General features: G+C 38.0%; 1 protein-coding gene across 7 annotated transcripts in view; it reads right to left on the reverse strand.

The window, feature by feature from the left end:
• Positions 1-12374, reverse strand: part of AXDND1 (axonemal dynein light chain domain containing 1) — a 77851-nt gene extending 65477 nt beyond the window's left edge. For 5 of the 7 annotated variants that reach the window (XM_049700907.1, XM_049700906.1, XM_033428175.2 and 2 more), the window contains exons 1-9: positions 12262-12373; positions 11710-11899; positions 10098-10270; positions 9572-9675; positions 6826-6946; positions 5721-5806; positions 3562-3618; positions 1758-1860; positions 380-501 (exon numbers count right to left, since the gene is read on the reverse strand). In XM_049700907.1, coding sequence (XP_049556864.1) covers positions 380-501; positions 1758-1860; positions 3562-3618; positions 5721-5806; positions 6826-6946; positions 9572-9675; positions 10098-10270; positions 11710-11788 — 845 coding nt within the window. In that variant the 5' untranslated portion in view covers positions 11789-11899; positions 12262-12373. Of the gene's footprint in view, positions 1-379; positions 502-1757; positions 1861-3561; positions 3619-5720; positions 5807-6825; positions 6947-9571; positions 9676-10097; positions 10271-11709; positions 11900-12261 lie in introns of those variants that run through there. The other 2 variants (XM_049700909.1, XM_049700908.1) reach the window with 2 other exon arrangements.
• Positions 12375-13819: the final 1445 nt, after the last annotated feature.

Here is a 13819-nt window from a genome sequence, read left to right on the forward strand (position 1 = left end):
CTAATATATTTTTACTATAGAAAATATAATAGAAATGCACTTAGGTCCCTTATTATCAATAGAGAAATTACTTTTGTGATTTTCTTTTTTTTTTTTTTTTTTTGCTGTATGTGGGCCTCTCACTGTTGTGGCCTCTCCCTTTGCGGAGCACAGGCTCCGGACGCGCAGGCTCAGTGGCCATGGCTCACGGGCCCAGCCGCTCCGCAGCATGTGGGATCCTCCCGGACTGGGACACGAACCCGTGTCCCCTGCATTGGCAGGCGGACTCTCAACCACTGCGCCACCAGGGAAGCCCTGTGATTTTCTTAAAAGCAGATATAAATATAATTCTAATATAAAATTCAGGAGGAAACTGGGGTACTCCAATAACAGCTCTAACCTGATTTTGGATAGTAGTTCTCCTCTATCTGCACAGTCCACACTGACTTGTCGAATAAGTTCATGAAATACTATATTATAAATGGTCTGTTCCTTCTTCAATATATGAAATAGTTTGTGCATCTGGCAAAAGATAAGTAAGATAATCAGTATTTATTACAGTCTTGCCAGTAAAAAACATCTTAGGAGGTAAGCACTCAATGTGAATAAGTTTTAGAAACACCTTGATTAATTTGTTCACTTACATTTTCCTTTATAAACATATATAAAAAATGATATATTAAAAAAAAAATCTATGTCTAATCATGCACCTTTTTATATGATGCACTGAGAAAGTCACAATATCACCACTATGTTATACCTGCCAAAAATACAAAACCTGAATTGAATAAGTACACATCAGACAAACCAAAATTAAGGAACATTCTATAGATATTGAGGTCAAGAAAAACAAAGAACGGTTTCAGATTATAGCTGTCTAAAGGAACATGACAACTAAAAGCACTGTGTGATCCTAGGATTCCAAAATGGAGGGGAAAATAGCTATAAAAGCCATTACAGGGACAATTAATAAAATTTGAAACTTGAATATGAACTATATTAGATAATACTATCATATCAATGTTAAATTTCCTGATTTTGATAACTATATTATGGATATATGAGATTGTCCTTATTTATAGGAAACATACCCTAAAATGTTTGGTGATAAAGAGGCATGATGTTGCCAGCTTACTCTAAAATGGTTCAGAAAAAAACCATACACATAGAGATACACAGAGAGGGAAAGAGAATGACAAAGCCAATAGGGCACAGTGTAAACAATTACCAAACCTGGGTAAAGGTTACAGGAGTGCCTTATATTGACCTTGTCTATAAGTTTCAAATTCTATAAAAATAAAAACTTATAAAACAAAAGAGAAATAGCCCCATAAAGAAAAACATCTGTATCTATGTAAGACTGAAAGAGCTCTTTCATTAGGTGCAAAATAAAAATTATAAGTGATAAGAAAGCATGGTTTAATTGGCAATGTTTTTAGTGGTACATAAAATAATAAGGGTCTTATAATCAGTGGTGCCTTATATTCAATTAAATACAATAATAATGACTAAAAATTAATTATACAATGTTTACCACATGCCAAGCACTGTCCTAAGCAATCTACATTCATTATGTCATTTAATCTCTACAACAACCCTATGAGGTAAATAATATTATTATCTGTAATTTACAGATGAGGAAATCAAGGTACAAATACATTAAATGACCTGCCCAAGGTCGTCAGCTAATAAACGGCAGGGTCAGGAGTCCAATCCAGGCATTCTACCTCCAGAGTGCATGCTCTTAACCACTGGTTTACATTGATCTTTGTAATTACCTTGGTTGGCCCTGTATATGCCTGATTTTCCACACCAGCCCTCTCTAGCATAGCATCCATCACATCATTCAGCTGGACCACTTCTACTCTTTTATTAGGTTTCCTAAAAGATTAAGATGGCAGACATATATAATTAATGCTACAATAGGTCATGCTCAGATGGCAAAAGGAACATAATATGTATAAAGAAAATGTACATACTATGGAATATTAATGGTATTTTAAAGCGTTATACCTATATGTACAATACTAATCTAGTGGGATATCAATAATACAGTAAAACAAAATACAAAAACAAAACAAAACAAAAACCAACAAAAATGCAAATAGTATGATCCTCTTTTTCATAAAAGAAAATAATGTTCCACCTCCCAAAAAAACTCTATACCCCTATTGTGTAAGATTGTAAGAACACAGAAAAATGTGGAGTAATAAACACCAAGCTGCTAAGATCCGCTACTTCACAATATAAAAGAAAAGGGACAAGGGATAGATAAGAAAAGAAGCCTAAAAAAAAAAAAAAAAAGAAAAAAAAAGAAAAGAAGCTTATAGCAAAATGGAGAAACACTAATGGTTATATTTAGAATATAAAAGTATTTAAAATATGATCCAGCAATCCCACTTGAAATCAGGATCTTGAAGAGAGGGACTTCCCCGGATATCCAGGGGTTAAGAATCCATGCTTCCACTGCAGGGGGCACGGATTTGATCCCTGCAGGGGACTATGATACTGCATGCCGCATGGTGTGGCCAAAAGAAAAAAAAAAAAAAAAAGGATCTTGAAGAGACATTAACACTCCCAAGTTCACTGAAGCACTATTCACAACAGCCAAGATGTGGAAACAACCCTTGATCCATTGATGAATGGATAAAGGAAATGTGGTGTGTGTGTATACACATATATATATGTATACACACACACACATACATACATACATACATACTGGAATATTGTTCAGCCTTAAAAAAAGAAGGAAATTCTGCAATATGCAACAACATGAATGTCCCTAGAGGACATTATGCTAAGTGAAATAAGCCAGTCACAGAAAAACAAATACTGTGTGATTCCACTTACATGGGGTATCTAAAATAGTCAAACTCATAGAATCAGAAAGTGGAATGGTGGTTTGCAGGGGCTGAGGGGAGAAGGAAATGGAAAGCTGCTCATCAATGGGCATAATATTTCAGTTATGCAAGGTTCTACAGTTCTGCTGTACAATACTGTGCCTATAATTACAATATTGTATTGCACACTTAAAATTTTATTAAGAGGATAGATCTCATGTTAAGTATTCTTACCACAATAAAATAAAATTTAAAAACAAACCCAAAAAAAACCATTTAAAATGGTAAAAAAAAAAGTGTTTTTAGCACTTTGATATTATTATAAATATGTAAAAAAACAATATGCAGGGCTTCCCTGGTGGCGCAGTGGTTGAGAGTCCACCTGCCGATGCAGGGGACGTGGGTTTGTGCCCCCGTCCAGGAAGATCCCACATGCTGCGGAGCAGCTGGGCCCGTGAGCCATGGTCACTGGGCCTGCGCGTCCGGAGCCTGTGCTCCACAACAGGAGAGGCCACAACAGTGAGAGGTCCGCGTACCACAAAAAAAAAAAAAAAAAAAAAATCAATATGCAGTTGGACAAATGAAAACACTGATCAAATGATAGAATTGTAGGCAATTATTGTCTTGGCTTTCTGCAGTAATTTTAATATTTTTGTGTAATAAAGTACCAATAAAAAGAAGAATATGTGTATATAGTTATTCCTTCTTAGAAACACTCTCAAAAATAAACAATACTTACATGGATGGGAAGAGCAATAGTCTATTTTCACTATCTGTGAGGAGAGTAGTATATTTGCTGCAATAAATAAGACAGGTAAATATTATTGTAAGAAAACTGTCTGGCCTATTTATCACATAACAAGACATGAAAAACTTAAGACCTCACAGAATTGAGAAGCTTGGAGACAATCAGAAAGGTCCATCGTTTTACACACAAGAGGATACTTAAATAGCCTTAGACATCTACAGACACAGATATAATGATACTTATCACATTTTAAAAAATTTTAAGTAAAAGAGCTTTAATCACATTCCTCAGTGTATCACAATACAAAAATTTCTTTGATTAAGAAAAATGACATTTCAAAGGTGGAAGAATGTTTTAAGACCACTGAAGTCAACAAAGTTAAGTGACTAAACAGGTTATAAAATTAATAAGCAGAGCTGAAACTAGAAGCCAAGCTTCCTGATGCCCAGCATATTTATCTGTCCTCTGGAAGTACTTGCTTATACCTAAATGGGTATCACAATGAGAATCTCATGGTAATTCTTCAAATTCATTATTATTTATATATCTTTTTTCTTCCCCTAGTTAAAAAACACTTCCTTTGGTCTGCCCCCTACTGGAACACAGTTGGTTAATAAGGTCCACTTTCAGAATTTAGATTAGTGAAAAATATTCAGGGAATATAAAGACTCAAAAACGTTTCAAAAATGAGTATGTGAGAGGGACTAGAAGCAATGATACCCCAGGAGCAATGAGTACATCTAGCACCCAGATCTTGGTTTCTAAGAACGCTTCTACACTAAAAGGCAAACAGTACTCCGTGGAGAAGTGACTCATAGCTCACTCCAAAGCTGGAGCTGGGAAATACAAGATGAACCTGAAAATCTTATTGAGCCAGAAAATAAGAGAACATTCAAAGAATGATGGGGACATGCCTAAAGAACACAAGAGCCAGCTCAAAGGATCTGGCATTAGCAAAATCAGGAAAAATTTGAACATCAATGATAGCAAAGAATTATAACTCACTGAAAAAAACAGAAATCTATGAGTCTATATTGTAAAATGGCAACTAATATATACAAGAATGATGGAGCTAAAAAAGTCATCAAAAAGATCTATAAATAGTGGGTTACAAGGAAATACACACTAAAGTATTTGGTGGCAAAGGGTCATGAGGGACTCCAACTTACTCTTGAATAGTTTAAGTGTGTGTGTGTGTGTGTGTGTGTGTGTGTGTGTATTAAAGCAAATAAGGCAAAATGTAAACACTCAGTGAGTCAGGATAGAGGGTATACAGGAGTTCCCTGTCCCATTTTTGTAGCTTTTTTATAATTTTGAAATTATATAAGAATTAAAATGAGTTCCGTTTAGTTCCCTTTGGCAAAATATTGTTCTGAAACCCACCATCATAAGGAAATGCCATTTAACATACGTATTGGATAAGGTAAAAAGAGTGACAGCTTCTGAGTATTTTACTATAAAACCTAATCCAAAGTTCTAGTTTTTTAAACTATGAAACATTCAAGTGTTGTTTCAGAAAATAAAAGCAAGATCCCATTTTCAATCCCATTAGCAGAAATCAAAGAAAACTTGAAATGACTAGTCTGAAGTCTGGAGCTAAGCCCTAGAGTGTGCATTATAGATTCCAACTTAGAGGGCTACTTTCCTTTGTCATTGCTCAAAACCATTCCCAAAGAGGCACAGCAAGCGTTCAGAACAAAGATCTATTTTTTTTTTAATTCAAAATTAAACAGTAGGAAAAGACAGAGAACGATTTAATCTAAACTAAAATCTCAAACTCTCTTTTTAAATTGAAATATAACTGATCTACAATATTATGTTAGTTTTAGGTATACAGCAAAATGATTCAGTTATATATTTTTTCAGATTTTTTTCCATTATAGGTTATTACAAGATATTCAATATCTTGTAATAGCACAGTTCCCTGTGCTATACAGTAAATTCTTGTTGCTTCAAACTCTTTTAAGTAAGACTTTTTTCATTAGTTTTTGATACCTTTCTTAAATTGTATTAGGATGTAAGCCAGATGTTTACTCACTTCAGTGTAGATATTGCTTGGGAACATGAGTGAACTGCTCAGGTTCCTCTATGTCTGGGAAGTAGGAAACAGTTCAACTTGTCAGATATTCAGTATATACCACAGTACTCACTCATCATAACACTCCAAACCTGAAACTCCTGTATTTGACACAATATGAAATTCTTCAGGAATCAAAGTATCTGTTAGTTTCTTTGGCTTAAAAAGAAAGAAAGAACAACAAGAATGAAAACAAGCAGATGAAAAAAATTGAGTTTCACAAATCCTAATTTCTATACCAAAGGGATACTATTTATTAAGAGATTTTGATCAGAGAAATAACAATATTAGTAATATGGGTCATGGCAAGGAGTAATAAACTTTTAGCAGAGCACAAATTAAAAAATTAGCCAAGGGGTTTCCCTTGTGGCTCAGTGGTTAAGAATCCGCCTGCCAATGCAGGGGACGTGGGTTCGACCCCTGGTCCAGGAAGATGTCACATGCCACCGAGCAGCTAAGCCCGTGCGCCACAACTACTGAGCCTGTGCTCTAGAGCCCACAAGCCACAAATACTGAGCCCATGTGCCATGAAGACTGAAGCCCGCGCACCTAGAGTCCGTGCTCCACAACAAGAGAAGCTACCGCAATAAGAAGCCCATGCACCACAACAAAGAGTGGCCCCTGCTCACTGCAACTAGAGAAAGCCCACGCACAGCAACGAAGACCCAACGCAGCCAAAAATAAATGTTAAAAATAAATAAAATTAAAAATTAGCCATGAATTAAAGAACAATCTTGGTTTTAGTATTAATTACACAAAAATCTATTGACTTTAAAATTCAATAGGAATGTAAAATTTACCTTAGCAACAAGCCAAAAATAAGAATTCTACAATTCTTTTTTCTGCCTTTTTTAAAATTGAAGTACAGTTGATTTACAATGTTGTGTTACTTTCAAGAATTCTACAACTTTAAACTGTTGGTTTCTTTTAAAAAAAATCTAGTCTCCTACACTGTATTATCCAGATTAAAGTAAATAACTGTAGTTTGGAAAATGGCTTAAAATAAGATATGTTTGATCATCTCCCACTAAATGCCCTTTTCTAGAAATAATTAGAAAGTGCTATGAAAACATAAACAATGCAGGTTGTTATAGTATGACATGGCTTTATATTTGGGGGAAATTTTTTTTTTAAGTAGAGAGAGGGAGAGAAAATTATTTGTCAAATACTTTATTTACCTTATGAGGCACAAGGACACCATCACGTGACTGTAATGAACGGTCCATTTGTGGGGGACAAACTGTGCTCTCCCTAGTCTCTCCTTTAACATATTTAACATCGTACAGAAAAGAAATATCCCTAAAAGATAAGAAAAATATATTTACAAAATAAATTTTGTCTGGCTACTGGATAAGAGTGGGTAAAGTCCACACACATCCTTCTAGTGGATACAAAGGGACACAAAACTGGTCTCCTTACCTCATACTTTACTAAGAAGGCTGAGGCATTAGGGTTTTCCCCCCCGCACTCTTCCTCTTCTCCAGGTCAAATTTCTCATTCGCCTTTCCTTCAGCCTCATGTTAAGATATATTCTCTTCCCCAGGATTATTTCCTCCACTTAAGTCCTTCATTTCATCTTTGCCCACATCCTTGGGGACCTCATTCCATCAATCCTAATTTCTGTGTATTTCCTTCTCTCTTGGAACATTCCCCCTGGTCTATAACTCAAGTCTTCTCCCCTTCTAAAAATCTTCCCTTGACCATACATTGTTGTCAAGTTACCTTGATCTATCTATCTCTCACTTTCTGCTAAACATCAGACTTCTTAAAATTTCCCTGCAGTTGGGAAATCATTCTCCAGAAAGCTGAGGATGACTTTCTACAGCTAAGTCATCAGTTCTCATCTTCCACTATTTTCCTGGAATATTTTCCAGGGTTGATCACCTCTCTTCTTAAAAACACTCTCCTCTCCTCTGTCCTCTGTATGACTGGACTCTCCTGGTTCTCTCATCCTACCTACCCCTTCTTGAACATCTCTGTGACCTCCTGCCTACCAAATGGAAATGCTCCACAACGTCCTGTCCTCATCCTTCTGTGCTCTCCCTATACTTTCTCCCTTGGCAATGCTATCAAATCTCACCTTATCATATTTGTTACCTCTAGATATGACTGAATAATTCTCCTTCATTCTCACTTTTCACCCTTCTATATTCACTAATTCTGTCAGTTAGCAGCACCACTCTACTCATCAAAAATCTCAGCATCCATAATTGATTCCATCCCATCCATTGTCCTCAATATCTGTCACTAACACTTATTAATTTTACAGTCACCCTCCTCTTGTCTCCTCTTGTCTCTTGCCAATGCCAAATCAAGGTAACTTTTGCCATGTAAGGTACCTTTTGCCATGTAAGGTACCACAGGTTCCAAAGACTGCAGTGAGGACATTTCAGGGAGGTCATTATCCTGTCTATCACACTACAGATCTTCACATTTTAAAAAGTTCCAACTCAGATGTCATTTGACATTAAAACTTTAATGTCAGTTTATTGCTGCATTCAGATATAGCTAATTGTTTTTTCAAAGTACTTCAAACATCTCATAACTACTAATTATTATATAGTAATAATTATAGCCATGGTCTGATGGCATAAAATAAAGTACCAATACTTATGACACCAAAGCCCCAGGACACAGGAATGAAGAGCCTAAATTTCTACCACTTTTTCTAGCACTGAGACATAGCTGAGTAATAACACCTTATATTTACATAGCAGTGTATAGTTTTACAAGTGCTCTTGCATTCATTATCTCATTTGTGCTTTCTATATCCCTGGAAGGTACACAAAATGGAGCAAGTCTATTATTCCCTTTTTACAAGTGAGAAAATGGAACTCAGAAAGACTAAATAACCTACCCAAGTATTAGTAACTGTAAACTTACTATTAAGTGATATTTCAGTAAGGAGCATGGAGGGAGTAAATTTTTTTTTGGAGGGAGTAAATTGATAAATTAACCATACACAGAAAATTAGCAGATTACAATCTTCACAGGGAAAATGTTGTAATTTTGGATATTTTTAGGAATGATATAAAAACAACAAATATAATTTGCTGATTTGATCTAAAACAGTGTAAAAGTTAAGGGTTCGCTTTGAGGAAAAGCAGGGATTAAGCACTTGTTTTTCAAGGTTTTGCAGGTCATGAAGCTATGTTACCTAGCTCTTCTCAGATGTGCAAATAAAAGAGGCCCTAAAGGTCTTCTGCCTGATATTTTCCCTTCTACTAGGGTACAACAAAGAATAGGAGAGTAAGGGGACAAGTACATGAAGGCATGCAAAAGCAAATTTAAAACAAGTGAGAAGTCAACAGAGCCAGCACGTATTGCCATCCTCTTGATAATCATCATACACAAAAAGGTAGACCCATGTCCTCTTCAGATTGTATTCTGGTTCATTAAAGATACTTCAAGCGGGCTTCCCTGGTGGCACAGTGGTTAAGAATCTGCTTGCCAAAGCAGAGGACACCAGTTCAAGCCCTGGTCTGGGAAGATCCCACATGCCGCGGAGCAACTAAGCCTGTGCGCCACAAGTACTGAGCCTGCGCTCTAGAGCCCACAAGCCACAACTACTGAGCCCGTGTGCCACAGCTACTGAAGCCCGTGCGCCTAGAGCCCACAACAAGAGAAGCCACCGCAATGAGAAGCCTACGTACCGCAACGAAGAGTAGCCCCCGCTCGCCACAACTAGAGAAAGCCCGCGCACAGCAACAGAGACCCAATGCAGCCAAAAATAAATAAATGTATTTTTCTAAAAAAAGATACTTCAAGCTTTGAAATCTTGATTCTATGATTTTATTCTCTGATTTAAAATCGATGATTCTATGATTTTACAATTTTTCCGATTCTGCTCCTCCCAAGGAAATCATACAAAATGAGATAATGATTCTATTCATCTGCATCTACCCAACTATCTTCCTTCTTTACCTTCCAGCTCCCGTTAGGGAAACGGGATGGTCAATCAGATATTTGAACTTATTTCTTCGAATAGGGTTATGCCAAACGTGGTCAACAGGGCGTGGAAGAGTACCCTGGGAAAAAGAAAAACATGAACACACAGCAGAGGGCGCTCTAGTCAAGTGAAATCTATTCTTAATCATTTTTGAGAATTTACATTAAAGGCATTTGAATATTCTATGGAAAAAGAGAGAGCAGAATTCTTATTTAATACCAAGGAGAAAGACTGAAACTAGGACAATTCAATAGTGAAAGAAAAATATCAAGACTAAGAGTAGTAATGATCATTTAGGTAAATCACATAAAAACAGGTTAATGGAAATACTCAAGTATTTCCTTGAAAATATGCAAAAGAGTTTAGTTTTCAATCTAGGAAATTAATTTTAAAATATTCTTAAGACAATCTGGATTACATAACATATGCTAAATAAATACTTAATGAACCGGATACCAAAAGATAAATGTTCCCAAGTACTTTATATATGTATATACACACCTTTGGGGTTTTAATTTTCTTAGGAGGCAGTAAGTTTTCAGGACAAGGACCAGCATTGGCTGTATAGGTCAGAGAAAGTAGAACTTCCTGAGGGATGAACTCATTCTGAAGGGAAGTAGGAAGGGGTTTCGACGGATCCACCAGACTTTTTTTCTCCCTTAGTTTAGGAAGTCCTAAGAAAATAATGGGAAAGAAAAGCTTACTGTAGTTTTTTTGAGAGTTAATTAGAGATTCCCAGGCTACCTCATCAATCCCATATATATGTTGCTAACAGAGAGAAACATTGCTTCCGGTTGCCAAGAATAGCAGCAATATTTAAAACACTGAAAGTCAACTGGTCAAGAAAAAGGAACTCATATTGTCTGCCCTACTCACACTTACATCAGACATGAGTTCAAAAACTCAGGTACAAAGATGAACCTCCATTGTTCCAAATTCAAAGTTGAAAATTAAACTCACTTCGCTTGATCAACTAACCGAAATAGCATGAAGATGATGGGAATGTCTATTTTCCCTTTGATGTGAAAATGACAAAAGAAATCTCCTCTCCTCAAAACTGTCAAATTATTTAGTAATTTTTTCTATATAAGTTCAAAGGTGAAAATTAAATTGGAATATTTATAGAGTGAAAGCTATGAGTTGGATTTAAATGTAGAATTGGGATCCTTAGAAATGAAGAGAGTAAAATAATCTGAGCAAATTAGTGCAGTAAAACTCAGTATAAAGAGTGTTCTACTCAGTTTGACTAGGGCAGAGGAGTTATAAAGGTAGGGGAGTAGGCCTAATATAGGAAAAGGTCTCCTATACAGTCAGCAAGGAGGGGTAGGTTGTCAATCTTCTTAAAGAACTCTCAACTAATCTATGCCCCTCACATAGAATGGTTTGTTAATTTCTGTAAGGATGTATCATGCTTTGATCACCATCAAAACCTCCGAAGTTCACATTACCAAAAGTCTATCTCTTGAAAGTTTGGGATGGAGTCAGAATATCGGAGGAAATAAGGAAAAAAAAAAGTTAGGTGGGACTTTAGCAGAATATCCCCTAAAAACAAGATGTAGGTGAGTTGGAGGAAGCTTTAACATAATGAGGGGTAGGAATGAGTCTAGCAGATTCTTTTTTTTTTTTTTTTGGCATGCAGGATCTTAGTTCCCAGACCAGGGATCGAACCCGAGCCCCCTGAAATGGAAGCGCGGAGTCTTAACCACTGGACCGCCAGGGAAGTGACTAGCAGATTCTTATTCCAGTACAGATCTGCATTTAGCTATATATGAATGAAAATCTTATACAAATAATTACTTTCATTCAGAATAATTACTAAAACCTGATACAAACACCCCAAAAAAGTACTGTTTCATACAACCATTGGTATTTAAAATAGGTTGAATTCAGAACAATATAAAACTCATTAGCATTTGAAAAAAATTACAAACACAGTCCTTACGCAGAGCAGTGAAAAATATTATAAAAGGAATGGCTTTTGATTTTATTGAAACAAATGTATTGGAAAAACGAAACTAATTAAAGTATCCTGAAATCTCAAATTAAGGAAAATAGTGAACGTATTGTGATTTCTGACTATGGCCATGATTATTTATGCCTTGAAGAACTTTACCTGTCTCTTCCTTGGATGCAGAGATTTTCACATTTTTGCCCTCAGGTGTTGACGTTGAGGGCGTTTTCGGGAGCGACATAGTAAGCAATGCCTCCTATCACTCTCTAGTAATTTGAAATACCCCTCCAGAAAGCTAACCTAGAAACAAATCAGCGGCATTACTGGGATTTGGCAGGGCTGCCACATTGACCTGCAGGAAAGAGAGAGAAAGAGAGAGAGAATGATAGAGAGAGACCCGTTAACTGTTTATGTTAAAATTGGAGTTTACAATTCATCTAGCATGGGTTTTCTCTGAGGAGACTTCCGGGCTCTAAAGTCCTCTGATGCGACTAAGAAGCCTGTGGGTGGATCAGAGTCTGGGCCCAGGTCGGGAAGTACACGCTCGGCCCACACCTCCGACCACCGGCACCACCTGAATGCGCCCCTCGCTCGAGGTCCCGGCCTCCCCACAGGCAGCGCCTGGCGCACGCAGCCCCACCGACTCGCGGTCGGGCAGAGTTCGCACCGTTTCTGCATCAGGAGTGATGGGAAACCGACACTTGCAGCCCATACCTGTAAACTGTGCTTCTCGCCAGACGTCTTGTAGCCGCACCTTTTCCCAAACGCCTGCCTGTCGTCATAGAAACCGAGGACCCCGGGCCTTAGCAACCCTCAATGGCGGCTGCCTTCGGCGGTGCCTGCGGAGGACTGAAACGGCTAAGAAACAGTCTCTCGGGGATCCCATGTGTTTTAAATCTCAACATAGATTCAACAGCAATGAAAAATAAAAATGTTTAATCGGGCCGTTCTCACGGAGTCAGAAAGTGTCTGGATCCAGGCGCTTCCGCGGCAGGCGGTCGCTCTCCCCCTGCCCCGGGAAGACTTCTTAGGCTTGTGACCAAAGGCGAGGTAGGACTTGAGCAAGTTTCTCGCATCACTCTGTCCCACTTTTTTGTTGTTTCCTCTGTTATCCTAAAAGCCACATTCAGGGGGAAATTGGGTAAACAAAAACTCTGTGTTCCCATCAGTTGAGGCATTATTGCAGAAGCTGCTCCTGTCCTTGGCATTTCCATCGAGTCTTCCTTGGATTATTAAGCACCGCCCGCGCCCCCCTCCCCATCATACTCTTAACTTTCCGTGAAGGGGGAAGGCATTCCTAGGTCTAGACTTTTTTTGGCTGGAGGCAGGTAAGGAGACTGCACTTCAGGCAGAGCCAACCCAAGTCAAATCGTTGGGTCTTACTGCTTAAAAACCTGTTCTCAGGAAGTAATGGGATAAACACATTAGAACGGAGGAGCTGAGAGCCCGCCTCTTACCACCACCAGGATTAGCCAACCAAACTTGGGTCTGCTCGCCCAAAGCATAGCCTGGTTGTGATGAAGGAAAATAGAGTTTATTGCAAGGTGCTAAGCAAGGAGTATAGGCTCAAAAGACCTGAACTCCCCAGTGGCTTTCAGGGAAGGGTTTTTAAAGGCAGGGTTTTTAAAGGGTTTTTAAAGGAGAGAGTCGCAGGTGCCTGATCAGCTTGTGGACATTTTTCTGATTGATTTCTGGTTGTTGGGGAGATAGCCAGGTGGTATTTCGGGAGGCAACATCATCAGCCTTATGGTTCCAAACGGTCTGGGGTCTATGTGCTTTTGTTAGCATGCAGTCAACTTCTTCCATTTGGTGGGGGAGTTAGTATATGTAAAAAACTCAAGGATATGGCTCAGAATATTATCTATAGCCTTTGGGTAGGAACTAAGGGCCATTGACTTTTGCTTTATAGCTAAACTATTATTTTACTTGACTGTTTTCCTTTCTTTCTGCATTTTCTCACTTCTCTGAATTTGCTCTTTGGAACTTGGGGAAGGCCTAGGAGGCTGAAGCTTTTCTGCAAACAAGAGGCAGGGGATGGGGGTGTGGGGCAGTGTCTTTCCCCCGGAAGGCTTCACAGGGTCCTACTGCTTGGTTTCAGGATCATTTTGTATTAGGATGAAACCTTAATGCCAAGTAATGCTGGTGGATTCCCAGCATCTAGATGCCTCTAGTCTGAAAAATAAATTTCAGGAGGGAAGAAAACTTCTCTTGTTCAGTCATCATATTCCTTAGTACCAAGCATAGTGCCTGGCACAAACACCTTCAATACATG

This window comes from Orcinus orca, chromosome 1 (assembly GCF_937001465.1).
Source record: "Orcinus orca chromosome 1, mOrcOrc1.1, whole genome shotgun sequence".
In the NCBI taxonomy this organism is placed as follows: domain Eukaryota; kingdom Metazoa; phylum Chordata; class Mammalia; order Artiodactyla; family Delphinidae; genus Orcinus; species Orcinus orca.